The sequence below is a fragment of the Oncorhynchus keta genome, chromosome 7, assembly GCF_023373465.1.
Source record: "Oncorhynchus keta strain PuntledgeMale-10-30-2019 chromosome 7, Oket_V2, whole genome shotgun sequence".
Taxonomy (NCBI): Eukaryota; Metazoa; Chordata; class Actinopteri; order Salmoniformes; family Salmonidae; genus Oncorhynchus; species Oncorhynchus keta.
In genome coordinates this window covers 27,245,399-27,263,052 of record NC_068427.1, presented here as the reverse complement: position 1 = coordinate 27,263,052, position 17,654 = coordinate 27,245,399, and the positions used below count along the sequence as shown (strand labels likewise).

General features: G+C 45.4%; 1 protein-coding gene across 3 annotated transcripts; it reads right to left on the bottom strand.

Moving 5' to 3' along the window:
- Window positions 1-624: 624 nt before the first annotated feature.
- Window positions 625-15,937, bottom strand: LOC118386243 (kelch-like protein 9). 3 transcript variants are annotated; one of them, XM_035773818.2, is made up of 9 exons: window positions 15,764-15,937; window positions 14,957-15,010; window positions 14,423-14,756; window positions 4,487-4,619; window positions 3,965-4,161; window positions 2,985-3,807; window positions 2,765-2,878; window positions 1,502-1,710; window positions 625-1,270 (listed from the first exon to the last, which is right to left on the bottom strand). In XM_035773818.2, the coding sequence occupies exons 1-9, from the start codon at window positions 15,817-15,819 to the stop codon at window positions 983-985; spliced, it is 2,208 nt and encodes a 735-aa protein (XP_035629711.1). In that variant the 5' UTR covers window positions 15,820-15,937; the 3' UTR covers window positions 625-982. The 3 variants fall into 3 exon arrangements, with proteins under 3 accessions (XP_035629711.1, XP_035629712.1, XP_052378319.1); XM_035773819.2 differs by having other exon boundaries at window positions 14,957-15,033; window positions 15,764-15,912; XM_052522359.1 differs by lacking the exons at window positions 14,423-14,756; window positions 14,957-15,010; window positions 15,764-15,937 and adding an exon at window positions 4,690-6,056.
- Window positions 15,938-17,654: the final 1,717 nt, after the last annotated feature.

Genomic DNA, 17,654 nt, shown 5'->3' with positions numbered 1-17,654 from the left:
TACAAACTTTAAAATACTTTTTAAACCTCAAACACACTACAAGTTTGCATTAGCTGCTGTACAGTAAAATTATTAGCAATAAAAGAGTGATCAATTTAAGATCCTACATCGGTAGTTATATTACAAACATAATTGTACCATGTTCCCATGAAGCAATTGTAATGACAGTCCACCACAACATGCCTAAGAGTTTCCTGGGTAGCAATGGGTAGTCTGAGTTCAATTCCAGTGTATATTAGAAACACAGTTTGAGATCATTGTGAGGGGATTTTGCCAATGGTTTAATGGGGAATTGGGAAAAGGTTGTCCGAGGTTGCAACAGTAACCAACATTTACATTTACATTTAAGTCATTTAGCAGACGCTCTTATCCAGAGCGACTTACAAATTGGTGCATTCATCTTATGACATCCAGTGGAACAGCCACTTTACAATAGTGCATCTAAATCTTTTAAGGGGGGTGAGAAGGATTACTTTATCCTATCCTAGGTATTCCTTAAAGAGGTGGGGTTTCAGGTGTCTCCGGAAGGTGGTGATTGACTCCAAACCAAGAAGGGCGGAGATCCTAGACTAGTTAGTGGGTTAGTAGATTGTGGTGTCTGTTTAGTATTGAAAAATATGATAATTAATAGTATGCATTTTATTGTCATTAGTCATTCATATACAATACAAAATACTCCATAACTTATAGTTTGAAAATACATTGTCAAAGTAAAAACCACATTATCCATGAAAAGGAGCTTTTTGAGAGGTGTTTCACATTAAAGAGCAACGCAGAAGTCATTCAGATATGAAAATAATTCCAACGCAAAAGACACAAAGATTACAAAAGAACAGTCAGTCAACCAAATGTACGGATATATTACAGAAATTCTACTGCAGACGTTCGTTCCACTTCTCCCACAGTCCAAGCTTGCAAAAAGGTCACATTTTTCAGCATCACAAACACAGAGGCTAAAGCCATATGTCCTTGCTCTCAGCTCTCAGTTCTTGGCAGTGTCCAGCGGGTACTCATGCATCTGTCCGTCGTCCACGGCACCCTCGGGTAGGTGCACAGTCATGGTGCAGGCCCGGATCCCTCCCAGTGGTTCTAGTACGTTGAACACCCGGTCCCACTCATCCTTCTCTGGGTCATAGCGCTGCACAATGTCCACCATGCAGCGGCTGTTCCAGGAATAGCCCCCCACTACATAGATCTGGCCCTGGAACACGGCCACCCCCACATCACTCTGGCCCCATGGCATGGCTGCCACCACCGTCCACTGGTCCACCTGGGGGAAGATATAAAACACATCATAATAAGATCGGATCTCTGATTGGCTAGCTGCCTCACAGAATTGTGCTTTTCTCCCCTAATAATTTCTCCCTAGAAAGCTCCTAAAACTTCCGGACATGTGACCATCAAAGTCAGAACAGTTAGGGTAAGGGTAGGGTATTGAGAAAGTGGTCAAATTGCTTATCATATTGTTGGGACCAAAACTAAGGCCTGTGCCATGCCTTACCTCAGGGCTGTAGAACTCACAGTCCAGTACGTCATCGTAGTCGCTGCTGCCCCGGAAGTGGTTCCCTCCCATCACGTAGAGCCGGTCGCCCACCGTGCACATGCAGTGGAGGCCACGCAGTTCCATCATGTCGGCACGGTGACTCCATGTGTCAGTCTCAGGGTCATAACATGACAGCTCCTTCTGGAATGTGTCCTGTGTGATGCCACCTGTTGGATCAGTGGATTGACAATGGTTTTATTAGATACCATGGAAACATGTTTACTAAAATACAGTTATATGTGTACAAATTAATATCCTATGGTTTTAATAAGACAAACATTTCAATCCATCCATGACATTTTCATCTGACGTGGAATACACCACAGTCAGAGAGAGTTCATGGGGAGGGCAGTGTAACTTTGGTACTGTAGCATATGTAAAGGATGGGCATTGAGAAGGAAAGAGTGACGGTGTAGGGGGCTGAACTGTGAGGCAGTGGTCGGGTGCTCTTCTACCCACATGATCAACCACCAGCATAGAGTGGGGCAGAAGCAGTAGGGCCCTAGTGTGAAAAACAGAAACAGGAAGGATGTGGTCTGGTGCTGTGAGCTGCAGAGAGCTGTGACCATTATTTCATTACACCATCCTCAACATGTCCCCACGCCTCCGATGGAATCCACCTACTCTTTGCCATACCATCCCCACTCACCCTTGGGCTCAAACTACTTAGCCACTGCTTTGTAGCAACACTTGGATGCTGAAATGAATGCAGATTAAAAATTATACATTTTCTGCATGGACTTTTAAAAGCATCTGTTCAGAATAGGCTGTTTTCTGGTCGTCTCCGCGAGCATAAAATCGACACAATTGCTCTTCAGAGAGCTGTGGTTAACCTATTCTCTGACCCATTTCAACTAAAGGTCTTTGTGTTTCCTGGCCCTCAATCCCATATCTACAACTTCTGTTCCCAACATGAGAAATTGGTTTCTACTCCAAGGCTGCTAGGAGACCATCATAGAAATCGACCAAGATGAGAATGGTAACCGTTCAGAGCTACTATGTTATGTTAATGTCTATCAAAGCTGTTAAGCGGCGGGAGTGGATTAAAGCAGATCAACAACACATTCTTTGTTTGCCTGAATACATTAACTGAAAACCTATCCGGTCTGACTGAGCTGATTGCACCAGGACAGCAATCACAGTCAATTCAAGCCTTCACGTTGTAGGTTTTAACTGTTTGGTGAGTTTGTATTCTAACTCTCAGTGATCTGAGAAACTTACCTGAGACATACATCAGGTCACCATGGACTGTCCCAGCATGCCCGTAGTGGGGGTCGATCATGGGTGACACGAACATCCACTCGTTCTTTCTGAGGTTGTAGCACTCCACTGTGTCTAAAAGAGTAAAACAAACGTAAATTCACTCGATATGCACCTTAAAGATCACTATTTCTCTGTAACAGATTGCAGTAAAAACATCTCTAGTACACTAGTGCCCCACCGATCTCTCCTGAGGCATTCCTGCCCCCAACAGCATACAGCTTCCCCTTCAGGGCGCTCAGGTGGAAGAAGGTTCTCTTCTCATTGAGCGAGGCTACCTGCAGCCAACGGTCGAAGCGCGGGTCATAGCGGTAGACGCTGTCCACCGCCGTCTTGCCCTTGGTGTCGTAGGTGCTCTGGCCGCCCACGATGTAGAGGAAGCCCCCGAGCAGAGCCACGCCGTGCTGGTAGCATGGAACCTCCATGGGCCTCAGCGCCCTCCAGTGGCCGCTCTCCTCATCGTACAACCTCAGCTCCCTGCTCACCACCAGCTGTTGCCGCATCACCCCACCCAGCGCCAGCAGGTGTGTGGCGTCGGACCGGATGCGCGTGCGCTCTGTCTGTAAGGAAGGTTGGAGGAAGGGCATCATCTGGTAGTTGCTGGCCTCTAGCAGGAGGTTTACGCAGGCCGTGTCCGAGCGCATCATGGCTGCCCCGCCGTCGTCGTGCCCCTCGTCCTCCTGGGAGATCTCGAGCAGCTCCGTGGGGGTCATGAGGGGGAAGCGGACGTGGCGCATCAGGGAGTAGGCGGCGGTGCGGCGGGTGGGAGGGTCGTGGTCCAGCCAGGAGCGGGCGATGCGGTACAGCTCCATCTCAGAGAAGCCCTTGAGGCTATCGCTGGCCAGGGCGTTGGCTAGGCTGTGCTCGGAGAGCAGCAGGTAGCGGCCAGACTGCAGCAACACTGACAGGTTCTGACAGACAAACTTCCCAATGTGGGCCTGCACGTCCTCCAGGAGCAAGTCCCCGGCAATGCGCTCCACCTCCACACAGTTATCAATAGTGATCTACCACACACACAGGAAAACAGACACGACTGGATGAACTTGTGACAGGTCTCCTGTCTTTACATTGGCCATGCTTTTCACTATCTCTTCAATACACCCATCCAGTACATCCACCTGTTCATTGTTTCAGTGCCAATAAGTAACCTGATCAACTCACCTCAGTGCTGAGCAGCTCGTTGCAGAAGCTGAGGACAGGGAGGACTTGTAAAAAGTTGGCAGCCTCCAGAGTGTCCTGCAGGTTGGCCATACTCAGACTCAGCCGGGATGTGTAGATGAACTCTATGATGTTCTTCAGACCTGTCTTGCTCACACCATGGAGCTTAATCTCCCTCATCTCCTGCTCTCTCATACCCCCTAGAGAGAGGGAAAGAGGAAAAGTGAGAGATATAGAGGGTGAATGCTGTTACAGTTAAGGATGTAAGAGTGCAGGAATTTTCAAACATAGTTTGAAAATGGTCTGAGGGGACGTGATGAGAGCAAATACAGTAAGAGAGAGACTTTTCATAGGCTCAGCCCTAAAAGACTCTGTGAAGAAATATGACTTACTTACTTACTCGATGACTGTTCTCGATCACACATTGTCAAACAATCACATTGAAAATTAGTGGCATATTGAAATATATTAACATATTGCACATATTGAAAAACCCTCATTGAATGTTATTTATCACACACTAACCTGTGAACATGGCTTTGAAGTAGTCGCAGGCGGAGGCCATAAGGACTCTGTGTACTGGGAAGGTGTCACTGCTGTCCCCAGGCACTAGGATGACATCACACAGAGTCTCATCACCTCTGAACAACTGAAACCCCTGAAAGGAAGAACAACATTAATTTGACATCTATGGTCACTACACATGCAAATATCATCCGTTCACCTACTCTGCGTCTCACGAAGACACGGCGGTTTGAACCAAAAATCTCACATTTGGACTCATCAGACCAAAGGACAGATTTCCACCGGTCTAATGTCCATTGCTCATGTTTCTTGGCCCAAGCAAATCTCTTCTTCTTATTGTTGTCCATTAGTAGTGGTTTCTTTGCAGAAATTCGACCATGAAGGCCTGATTCACACAGTCTCCTCTGAACAGTTGATGTTGAGATGTGTCTGTTACTTGAACTCTGTGAAGCATTTATTTGGGCCGCAATTCCTGAGGCTGGTAACTAATGAACTTATCCTCTGCAGCAGAGGTAACTCTGCGTCTTTCTTTTCTGTGGCGGTCCTCATGAGAGCCAGTTTCGTCATAGCGCTTGATAGTTTTTGCGACTGCACTTGAAAAAACCTTCAAAGTTCTTGAAATGTTCCGTATTGACTGATCTTCATTGTGTCAATGATAGCAGATTGATTGATTTCAAAGTTTTTAGATGAGTGATGAGAAGAGAATCGTCCAGGCCATTGGGTATCTCACTACACCCTCATATGCCATGTCTTGAAATATGCAAACAGATGGATTAAAAGTAAGTTTACATTGTAATACTTCTGACAGCCAATTTAGAATTTGTGAATTTTGTTTATACTGGATTAAGTGTACATTTTAGTTAACTGTAATTTAGATAGTTATGCTCCAACTTTCCCTCCATCTTGTGCCAACATCCATTCTTCTTAAATCTTGTCACGCCCTTCATGTATTGGGTCAGGCCAGGGTGTGGCATGGGGTTTTTGTATTGTGGTGTGTTTTGTCTTGGGGTTTTGGTGTGTATATATTGTGATTGTAGCTAGTGGGGTGATCTAGCAAAGTCTATGGCTGTCTGGAGTGGTTCTCAATCAGAGGCAGGTGTTTATCGTTTATCTCTGATTGGGAACCATTAATCTTAATGGTTGTACAGTCGTCTCAAATAAAACTGTGAAGGACCTCGGCGTTACTCTGGACCCTGATCTCTCTTTTGAAGAACATATCAAGACCATTTCGAGGACAGCTTTTTTCCATCTACGTAATATTGCAAAAATCAGAAACTTTCTGTCCAAAAATGATGCAGAAAAATTAATCCATGCTTTTGTCACTTCTAGGTTAGACTACTGCAATGCTCTACTTTCCGGCTACCCGGATAAAGCACTAAATAAACTTCAGTTAGTGCTAAATACGGCTGCTAGAATCCTGACTAGAACCAAAAAATGTGATCATATTACTCCAGTGCTAGCCTCTCTACACTGGCTTCCTGTCAAAGCAAGGGCTGATTTCAAGGTTTTACTGCTAACCTACAAAGCATTACATGGGCTTGCTCCTACCTATCTCTCTTCTTTGGTCCTGCCGTACATACCTACACGTATGCTACGGTCACAAGACGCAGGCCTCCTAATTGTCCCTAGAATTTCTAAGCAAACAGCTGGAGGCAGGGCTTTCTCCTATAGAGCTCCATTTTTATGGAACGGTCTGCCTACCCATGTCAGAGACGCAAACTCGGTCTCAACCTTTAAGTCTTTACTGAAGACTCATCTCTTCAGTGGGTCATATGATTGAGTGTAGTCTGGCCCAGGAGTGGGAAGGTGAACGGAAAGCCTCTGGAGCAACGAACCGCCCTTGCTGTCTCTGCCTGGCCAGTTCCCCTCTTTCCACTGGGATTCTCTGCCTCTAACCCTATTACAGGGGCTGAGTCACTGGCTTACTGGGGCTCTCTCATGCCGTCCCTGCAGGGGGTGCGTCACCTGAGTGGGTTGATTCACTGTTGTGGTCATCCTGTCTGGGTTGGCGCCCCCTTGGGTTGTGCCGTGGCGGAGATCTTTGTGGGCTATACTCAGCCTTGTCTCAGGATGGTAAGTTGGTGGTTGAAGATATCCCTCTAGTGGTGTGGGGGCTGTGCTTTGGCAAAGTGGGTGGGGTTATATCCTTCCTATTTGGCCCTGTCCGGGGGTGTCCTCGGATGGGGCCACAGTGTCTCCTGACCCCTCCTGTCTCAGCCTCCAGTATTTATGCTGCAGTAGTTTGTGTAGGGGGGCTAGGGTCAGTTTGTTATATCTGGAGTACCTCTCCTGTCCTATTCTGTGTCCTGTGTGAATCTAAGTGTGCATTCTCTAATTCTCTCCTTTCTTTCTCTCTCTCGGAGGACCTGAGCCCTAGGACCATGCCCCAGGACTACCTGACATGATGACTCCTTGCTGTCCCCAGTCCACCTGGCCATGCTGCTGCTCCAGTTTCAACTGTTCTGCCTTACTATTATTTGACCATGCTGGTCATTTATGAACATTTGAACATCTTGGCCATGTTCTGTTATAATCTCCACCCGGCACAGCCAGAAGAGGACTGGCCACCCCACATATGCTCTCTCTAATTCTCTCTTTCTTTCTCTCTCTCGGAGGACCTGAGCCCAAGGACCGTGCCCCAGGACGACCTGACATGATGACTCCTTGCTGTCCCCAGTCCACCTGACTGTGCTGCTGCTTCAGTTTCAACTGTTCTGCCTTGTTATTATTCGACCATGCTGGTCATTTATGAACATTTGAACATCTTGGCCATGTTCTGTTATAATCTCCACCCGGCACAGCCAGAAGAGGACTGGCCACCCCACATAGCCTGGTTCCTCTCTCGGTTTCTTCCTAGGTTTTGGCCTTTCTAGGGAGTTTTTCCTAGCCACCGTGCTTCTACACCTGCATTGCTTGCTGTTTGGGGTTTTAGGCTGGGTTTCTGTACAGCACTTTGAGATATCAGCTAATGTACGAAGGGCTATATAAATAAAATTTGATTGATTGAACCATATTTAGGCAGCCATATTCTTTGAGTTTGTCGTGGGTGATTGTCCTTAGTGTCTTTGTTCCTGTCGCTGTATTACTTGACAAGTATATGCTGTTTCGGTTTTCGTTTACGTTTTGTAGTGTTTGTGTTATTTCGTGTTTACGTTTGTTTGATTAAATATGGATCGCAATCTACACGCTGCGTTTTGGTCCGACTCCTTCACCACACCTAGAAAACCGTTACAAATCTTGGTTCCAATAGATAATATATATTTTTCTAAGAGATTGTAGTTGGATGAGCTCCCTGCAAGGTTTTGTATATCTTCCCTATCATATGGACATTATTTTCTGACTCAACTAATATTCCCTCCAACTTTTAACTTTTATTTGAAACTACTTTTTAATTCTGTCATGAAAATACATGTATTTCCTATTACCAAGTCCTTTCCAGGTGGACAAATTTATCGGTGAATTCTGAAAAGCTATCCAAGGATTGTTCCATAAGGTTGTGTTTTTAGGAAGTGATATTGTTCCTATAGAATACTTTTAATTCACTTCCATATTGTTATAATGTTCTTAACTACACATTTGTTAATGTTCTTAGCTTTATCCTTTGAAAATAGATAGGAGAAAGATTGACTTTTTATTCTATGAATTTTATTTGCACATAAAGTATGTTATGACCGAGTGTACTTTTTTAAAGAATGTCTTCAGTGGGGTAATTGGTATTACTGAAAATAAATACAAAAACGTTGGTAGCCATGCCATTCTAAAGAGGTTTATTCTACCTGTAAGATTTCTGGGAAGTTTATTCCATTTAATTAGATCTGTTTTCATATTGTTGAGTAATGGAATGAAGTTATCTTTATATATTTGTTGTTGGTTGTCACTTATTAAGCATCCTAAGTATTTCATATTTTTTTGTAGTCCACTTAAAGAATAGCTGTAGATTGAGAGTTATTCTTTTTCTTTTTCCTACTGCCATTATTTTGTTTTATCCACATTCATTTTATATCCTGAGATTTTTGAGTCGTCTGTGAATATCTTCAGCAAAGGGTGCATTGAGTTTTCAATATTGGTCAGGTATATCAGGAGATCATCTGCAAATGAGATTAGTTTATGAGTTTATATTCATTTATATTTACCAATACTGACACTTGCTACGTTTGGGTCCTGTCTAATTCCTTCTGCAAGCGGTTCAAATGCCAGTCAAACAGGAGGGGGAGAGGGGACATCCCTATCTTATCTAATCAGACTGTCACAGGTGTGCGTACTGGTAGCGAAGTCAGGTGCAGAGAGTTGTGAACAGGCATACACTTGATTTATGCAGGAGTAAACAGCAAACGGACGCAACTGTGTAAAAACCTCCAGCAAAATGGCAAAAGTGCAAAGCGAGAAAACAGTCACAAAAGCTTTAGTTTACCAAATAAGCATACTTCGTGAAATAAACACGGAACATGGAAAACCAGCCTGGCGCGTCACATAAAACACGTAACAGAAAACAATACCACACAAGGACACGGGGGAACAGAGGAACATATATACACAATGTGATTAGGGAATGTAAACCAGGTGTGCGGGGAACATACAAAACAAATGGAAAAACAAAACATGGAGCGGCGAAGGCTAGAAGGCCAGTGACTTCGACCGCCGAACGCCGCCCGAACAAGTCGTGACAGTACCCCACCCCCTTAACCCCACCCCACCGGGCCTCAGTGTGGTGACGGTCTGCGCCAACATTCTGGCGCAGCACAGCACACTGAAGGTGGAGATGGGCGGCGTCCCATGTTTCCTCCACATGCCGGAACTAGTCATCCACTGCAAGGGCCTCGGTCTGAATCTGATGTCAAGGAGCCAGAACCGGCTGATACCCCAATACACACTGGAAGGGGGTGAGGTGAGTGGAGGAGTGGCAGAGTGAGTTCTGGGCCATCTCTGCCCAGGGCATGAATGCTGCCCACTCCCCAAGCCGGTCCTGGCAATAGGACCTCAGAAATCTACCCACATCCTGGTTTGCTCTCTCCACCTGCCCGTTACTCTCAGGGTGAAAACCTGAGGTAAGGCTGACCGAGACCCCCAGACATTCCATGAATGCCTTCCAGACCCTCGACGTGAACTGGGGACCCCGATCAGACACTATATCCTCAGGCACCCAGTAGTGCCGGAAGACGTGTGTAAACAAGGCCTCCGCAGTCGGTAGGGCAGGACCCTCCTTCAGCAGTGAGGTAATGGGAGCAGCCACCTGGCCAAAACCCCGGATAAATCTCCGGTAGTAATTGGCAAACACTAAAAACCGCTGCATCTCCTTTTTCCATGGTGGGAGTCGGTCAAATACGCATGGCTGCAATGCGGTCACTCTCCATCTCCACCCCTGATGTGGAAACGCGATACCCTAGGAAGGAGACGGCCTGCTGGAAGAACAGGCATTTCTCAGCCTTGACATACAGGTCATGCGCCAACAGTCGTCCAAGTACCCTGCGCACCAAGGACACATGCTCGGCACGTGTAGCGGAGTATATCAGAATGTCATCGATATAGACCTTTACACCCTGCCCGTGCAGGTCCCTGAAAATCTTGTCTACAAAGGATTGGAAGACTGATGGAGCATTCATTAACCCGTATGGCATGACGAGGTACTCATAATGCCCTGTGGTGGTACTGAACGCTGTCTTCCACTCGTCCCCCTCCCGGATACGCACCAGGTTGTAAGTGCTCCTGAGATCCAGTTTAGTGAAGAAGTGCACCCCGTGCATTGACTCAATCGCCGTGGCGATGAGAGGTAGCGGGTAACTGTACTGCCACGTGTTTTGAATGAGACCTCATTAGTCAATGCACAGGCGTAGACCTCCCTCCTTTGGTCTGGACTTTCCACTATGGTAGCACCAATGGAAACCTCTATACACCTCCCAGAGCACTCTCTCGACCACCTCGTCAGAGCCCTCTGTTGCCATGAAATGGTGGGGTCATGACGAGCCAACCTGGGAAGGCCTAGTACCATGAGAAACGCAGGAGAGTCAATGAGGAAGAGACTGATTCTCGCCTCGTGACTCCCCTGCGTCACCATGGCCAGGGAGATGGTGGCTTCCCTAATTAACCCGGACCCTAATGGTCGAATATCTAGAGCGTGTACCGGGAAAGGTCTAACCACAGGAACAATGGGAATCCCTAAAGTAAGGGCGAACACTCTGTTAATAAAATTCCCAGCCGTGCCTGAATCGACGAGCGCTTTATGCTGGGAATGCGGGGAAAACTCTGGAAAACAAACATGAACAAACAGGTGGTCAACAGAGGGCTCTGGATGAGAGTGGTGCCTACTCACCTGGGGTGATGCCAGAGAGCCCTGCCTGCTGCCTCGACTCCCAGAGGGACCAACCCGGCACCGACCGGCAGTGTGCCCTCTGCGGCCACAGTTGGTGCATGTGAAGGCTCCAGCCTCCCTAAGCTCAGCCCCTCCCAGCTCCATGGGCGGGGGTGCTGGAAGATGGAACCGACCGAGGCCTCTATGGACGTCCGCGGGTGACTAGCAGGTTATCCAACAGGATGGACAGATCCACCAGTTGGTCAAAGGTGATGGTGGCATCCCTGCAGGCCAGCTCCCGCCGGGCGGCCTTGCGCAGGCTGCATCGGTAGTGGTCGATAAGGGCCCTGTCATTCCATCCTGCTCTGGCGGCCAATGTTCGGAATTCTAGGGCGAACTCCTGGGCGCTGCTCGTCCCCTGCCTCAGGTGGAAGAGCCGCTCCCCCACCACTCTACCCTCAGGCGGATGGTCAAAGACGGGTGAACTCCTCGAAGTGGTCCAACGCCGCATCTCCTTCTCCCCACACGGCGTTTCCCCACTCCAGAGCTCTCATGAGACGAGGACACCCTCTCCCTTCCCGAGGGAGCTGGGTGAACGGTGGCCAGGTATAGGTCCAGCTGTAATAGGAACCCCTGGCACCGTGCTGCCGTCCCATCATACTCCCTGGGAAGGGAGTGACTCATCCCGCTGGGATTGGATCCAGGAGGGATGGGTAGAGATACCCCTGGTTGTGCTGGTCGAGGAGCTGAAGAGACTCCCTGTCTCTCCCAGTGGTCCATAGTCTGGACAACGCGATTAATCGTGGCGCCGAGATGTTCCAGCATCGCCGAGTGTTCTCGGACAGGTTCCTCAACTCCTCTACCCGGGGTACCTGCTCCCGCTGACTCCATGGATGGTGTGGTATTCTGTCACGGGTGTGCGTACTGGTAGCAAAGTCAGGTGCAGGAGAGCAGAGAGTTGTGAACCGGCGCACACTTTATTTATGCAGGAGTAAACAGCAAACGGACGCAACAAACGGTGTTGGAGAACCATATGCTTTTTTCCCCATCATTGAGCCCGTGGGCATTACATGCTGCTCTTTACTAGTATAGAATCAAAGTTAACCTTATCTGTTCTGTCTATCATTTAAGAACCAATTAAAACATTTTAGCATACATGACATATGAGGGCGGTGGGCATTCCATAGAATGGGAGGATCATAGTATAAATACATAGTTATTGTATACATTACATATACAGAGTGTGTGGGCATGCGGGCTGAGCAGAAATAAAATTTAAAAACATAAAGTAAAGTATATATTTTTTTTGCGCAGACTCCTCTCCTAATGTTACCCCCAAAAAACTGTGGATACATACATTGTACATAAATTTGAAGAAAGACTGCCACTTACGTAAGTACTGGGGTTGGTTTGTATTACGTTATAAATTAAATTATAATGGTTGGTGGGGGTCTACTTAGGGTGAGTGGGTCCTCCGAGAGACTGAAATGGGATGAGTGGAGGCCCACACACACCTCAGAGAAGTATCTGATGCCCTCCCAGTCACCCAATCTCCTGGATATGGCCCCTCTCCATTCTCACCAATAACCACCATTAAATCTGAGTTGTAATTACAAACAAGGAATAATAATGATTCGACATCCTTTCCTAATCTATCCAGAACTCAAATTAATTTTTACAACAGGTTTACATGTTATTAAAAAAAACAAATACAATGACATTGTAGTATAATTCCTTTCTTCTCTTTCTCCCAATCCATATCCAATTATCTTTATCCCACCCAAGTCAAGCTTATTCCCACCTCCCATATTTACCCCCCTTTCCCCCCCAAGCGAATCTTGTCACCACTTCCCTCCTTGCCCTCCCTTACCCACCCAGTTTATCCCAACCTCAGTCTTCCCCCCACCCTTCTTCTCAAACACATTCACACCTCTATACATTTATTTACTATAATTCTTTACTATGCATCTGCTTACTCATCCGTTCTCCTTCATTCACACACAACATATATTCGATGCCTCCGCACACCCATCCTTCCTACACATATTCATATTCGCCCTCCTTCACTCTCCCATTCATATGGGACACCAGTTGAGGCTGCTGAGGGGAAGACGGCTCATAATAATGCCTGGAATGGCGTGTAATGGATGGAATGGAGTGAATGGAATGGTATCAAACACATTAAAAATATGTTTTTGATACAATTCCATTTACTCCATTTCAGCGATTATTATGAGCCGTTCTACCCTCAGCAGCCTCCACCGACAAACACATACCCACACATACACCCACTCACACCCTCTTGCACACACACACACACACACACACACACACACACACACACACACACACACACACACACACACACACACACACACACACACACACACACACACACACACACACACACACACACACACACACACGCATAGAACAATTATTAACTTTTATAGTCCATGTATTTCATTGTATTGGGTGGAGGGGGAATTAATATTGTCTCAACTTACGATAAGATGGTCTTGGGCATCAATGTATGTAACCTACTGTAGTGTGCTTATCTGTTTATTCCGCTTCTGCTTCTCCTCAGGGCACTGGTCTCTCTCTCATCAACTGGAAATGTTTCCTGCAGCCTGTTCACGGTACTGCCGGTAATCGGAGTTGAGACTTGATTTCTTTTTCCTCCAGTGACTGTCTGATTGGAATGAATTGCTTGTGTTTTTTCCTAAGCCTAGCACACACGTCCTGGGCGAATCGAATGGACTGGCCCTGGACCTTGATCTCCTTTCCTCCCTGTGCCTGCAGAATGTTGACTTTGGTATGATAGTTCCACAGCTTAAAGATTACCATGCGAGGGTATTTAGAGTTCTTCTGCTTCATGCAGATCCGATAGCATTGCTCCAGATTCTCTGGTGATTCATCCACACCAAGCTCCTCCAATATCAGCTTGATCACGTAGCTGGAAAGGTCCCCTTTTTCCTCATCTTCCAGTAGGGACAACATATTATTTTGTCTCTATCTGTTTTCTAGCTGAACCAGTTCATCTTCTAAAGTTTACACCTTTTGTTTCCAGAAGGCCAATTTTGTTGTCTTCTTTGTCCACGTTCTTTGTCCTGTATATGCATATCTGACACGATAGAATCTACTTTAATTTCAAGCAAATCTACTTCATTTTTTTTGGTGAGCATTGAGAGCATTTTAGCTATGTTTTCCTGGGTATCATTCAGCTGTTCGTTGCTCTAATTTGCATCTCCAAGTTGTTCTTTGTCTTTACCGCTAAGGAAAGCCAAGGCATGTCGGATTCGAGTCTCAGTGTCACTTTACTCACAGATTGGTTCGCTGTTGTGTATTACAGGCCGCTCGCTCTCTCCCGTTTGTTTAGGGATATTCTTGATCTATCGATTTTAAAGGCTTAATTTAAACTATGCTGCCTGGATTCTACATATAATCACAGTTTTGACAGTACAAAACGGAATAACTATCTCCCCATGTATCCTATTGATATATGCATGTGTTGGACACCATTCAGATAGATTACAAAAATAATCGTCCTAGGATCCTAATACATCTTGACAACTTTCTCAGCTAAGTAATAACCCCAATAACCCTTTCATAACTCTGGCTGGTGAATGAGTGGTGTGGTTGGGTTGTACCTGTAGGACTGCGTTGCCATGCTCATTGCTGCTGAACATCCTGGTTAGAGGCCTTGGAGGGAGGCTTGGCTTCAGGTTGATATCAGGGGGTTTCGGGGGAAGCTCCAATGGTTTAGGTGCTGGGTCTGGAGGGGTTGGAGGGTTTGGAGTTGGGGGAGTGGGTCTGTCAACTGGGGCCGGAGCTGGGGCCGGAGCTGGGGCAGGAGATGGTGCTGGGGGTTGGACAGGTTGGGGTGGAAGTCTGGGGGGCTCTCTAAGAGAGCCTCTGCTCCCCAGACGAGACAGTCTCCTGTGAAGCCTTCCCGGCCCACTCTCCTTCTCCTCACCACTACCCCTGGAACACAAAATAACAGGGGTCCTTGCTGTACCATCTTCAGCTACTGTAGTAGTTTAGTCCACTGCTTGGCAGCTCACATTGCAGTTTACTGAAGCAAGTACATTCTAATATTGATTGTTATGAAATATACAGTATTTAGTCACTATACTCTACTATTCAATTACCTAAAAATGACCCCAAAAATGTGATCAGCCTACCCCATGTCAGTTGGTGTGTCGCTGGATTTCCTGTTGCACCTCTGTGAAAGGTTCCTAAACAGATGCACAAGACAGCACTAAAACAGGGCAGTATTAAATTGATGTCTGGTCTGTCAGTACCAAATCATTTGCTGTTTTGTTTTTCAGAGCCTCTTCACTCTGAACAAGCTACAAAATGGGAAATGAAACTGTTGAGTATGTCTTTGTTTTATATGTAGGTTGTCTGGTAGGCAGTATGACTCACTTAATCAACAGGCCCAGGGAACATATGCAGATGTGGGGCTTTCCTGATAACATTGTTACTATACTATGTGTATTTGCTGTAAATGTTAATACATTGAACTCCTGTAACTTAACTCATTAACTTCTCTATTTTAATGTTGTTGTCCTCAACTTGATTATGTTGCAGCATCTCATATTTCTTAATTTCTTTAATTTTGGGGAAATGTGTGTATTGTTTTCTATTGTTAAGTATACTGCACTGTTGGAGCTATAAACATAAGCATTTCGCTCCACCTGTGATAACATTATCAAAACACGTGTTCGCGACCATTATTTATCGTGCTGTGGTGTTGCTTCAATACTTCCACATTGTTTGATGTTTCAAGTGGATAACAGTAGTGTTTAAGATCTAACTCAGTAGCCTCTGAACACTGAACTTATGCTTCACTTCGTATTCATCATTTGTATTTCTATTCTTTATTTTTGGGTCATGGCAGTTAGTTTCTGTGCAAGACTGTACTCTAGATCAAGTGTACAAACTTTACACCTGCATTAACATAAATGATAGGAAAGGAAGGAACCTACCTCGAAACTATTCTTTTCAACAGGTTCTCTTTAACCGAAAGGCCTTCTTCTGACATATAACCAACATACAGCAATCTATTAAATTCTTTACAGATCACTAAATGTCTCCTTGCAGCAGCTGGATGCAGAGTGGAAACGTTATATAGAATGGGGTAAGCAGCAACACAGTCAGTTTCTCACAGCTAACCAAGACCTCAGCCACTTCCTGTGTCAGTTCTCTTTCTCTCTTTTTGTTCTAGCCCTCCCACTCTTATTTTTACACATTATTTGTTGTAAAGACAGAAGCATACAATGACTTCCCACTGGGCACATACTTCAAATAAACAACAATTTAAACAACAATTTCATTGAAATGACATGGAAACAACTGATTCAACCAGCGTGTGCCTAATGGGTTTTTGCTCATCCCTTCAGTCCCTAGAGTCTCCTATATTTCTCTAGTGTCAAATGTGGCACTACAGTTTCTTACAATTATTTTTTAGAATCCCATTATGATCTCATGTTACTATGATGTCATATCTAAAGAAATGTCAATTAAATTGTCAGAGGAAACAAATAACATACACCATCAAATATTTTAGCATAAAATAAAACTAAATGAATGACAGGAAGCAGAAAGTTTTTAAAAATATATTTTATTCTCAAAGTGGTTTTACAGTAGTTCTCATCTCATTGTGTCTCCAGGGTTCTGAATCAAATCACGCTGTTGTTCTCAGAGGATTAGGAACTGGAATGCCAAACAGCCCTGTTACATCACTCTATCAACCAACTACACTCCTCTCGCTTCCACCTCACCAGCCAGAATAGTTATTACAATCAAACCAGAAGGGATCAATCATTTCACCCTCAACCTTTTTTGACTGATGGATCTCTGTTGGCCACTGATCTAAAAGCAAATTCACCTTCACAATTCACTTACAGTGCCTTCAGAAAGTATTCACAACCCTTGACATTTTCCACATTTTGTTGTGTTACAGCCTGAATTTAAAATGGATTCATTTGAGTTTTTTTGTCACTGGCCTGCACACAATACCACATAATATCAAAGTGGAATCATATTTGTAGAATCTTTAAAATCAAATGAAGCATGGTGAAGTTATTAATTACACTTTGGATAGTGTATCAATACACCCAGTCACTACAAAGACACAGGCGCCCTTCTGAACTCAGTTGCCGGAGAGGAAGGAAACTGCTCAGGGATTTCACTATGAGGCCAATGGTGACTTTAAAACAGTTTAATGGCTGTGATAGGAGAAAACTGGAGGATGGATTAACAACATTGTAGTTACTCCACAATGCTAACCTAATTGACAGAGTGAAAAGGAACACTACAGAATAAAAATATTCCAAAACATACATCCTGTTTGCAACAAGGCACTAAAGTAATACTGCAAAAAATTTTGCAAAGCAAGTCATTTTTTTCCTGAATACAAAATGTTATGTCTGGGGAAAATCCAATATGGAATGGAGCTAAGCAAATTCAAAATCCTAGAGGAAAACCTGGTTCAGTCTGCTTTCCACCAGACACTGGGATATTTATTCACCTTTCAGCTGGACAATAACTGGAGTATATACTGGAGTTGCTTACCAAGAAGACAGTGAATGTTCCTGACTGGGCAAGTTAAAGTTTTGGCTTTAATCTGCCTGAAGAATTTTGATAAGAATAATGGGTAAATATTGTACAATTCAGGTGTGCTAAGCCCTTACAGACTTCCTAGAAAGACTCACAGCTGGCGCATAACCCACGTCAGGCCTCAGCCAGATCATTAGGTTTTTACGCAAGCTGGCTCGTCAGGCTGCTACGCCTCAGCCGGATCATCGGGCTCCTACGCCTCAGCGGGATAGACAGGCTCCTATGCCTCAGCTGGCCCGCCAGGCTCCCACACCTCTG

Bases quoted from the DNA above. Each gene is read 5' to 3' on its own strand.
- LOC118386243 (XM_035773818.2), bottom strand. From the start codon at position 15,819: ATGTCAGAAGAAGGCCTTTCGGTTAAAGAGAACCTGTTGAAAAGAATA. The intron at 3,808-3,964 runs GTGAGTTGATCA...TGTGTGTGGTAG, and splicing joins ACGAGCTGCTCAGCACTGAG to ATCACTATTGATAACTGTGT. The intron at 1,711-2,764 runs GTAAGTTTCTCA...CTGATCCAACAG, and splicing joins TGACCTGATGTATGTCTCAG to GTGGCATCACACAGGACACA.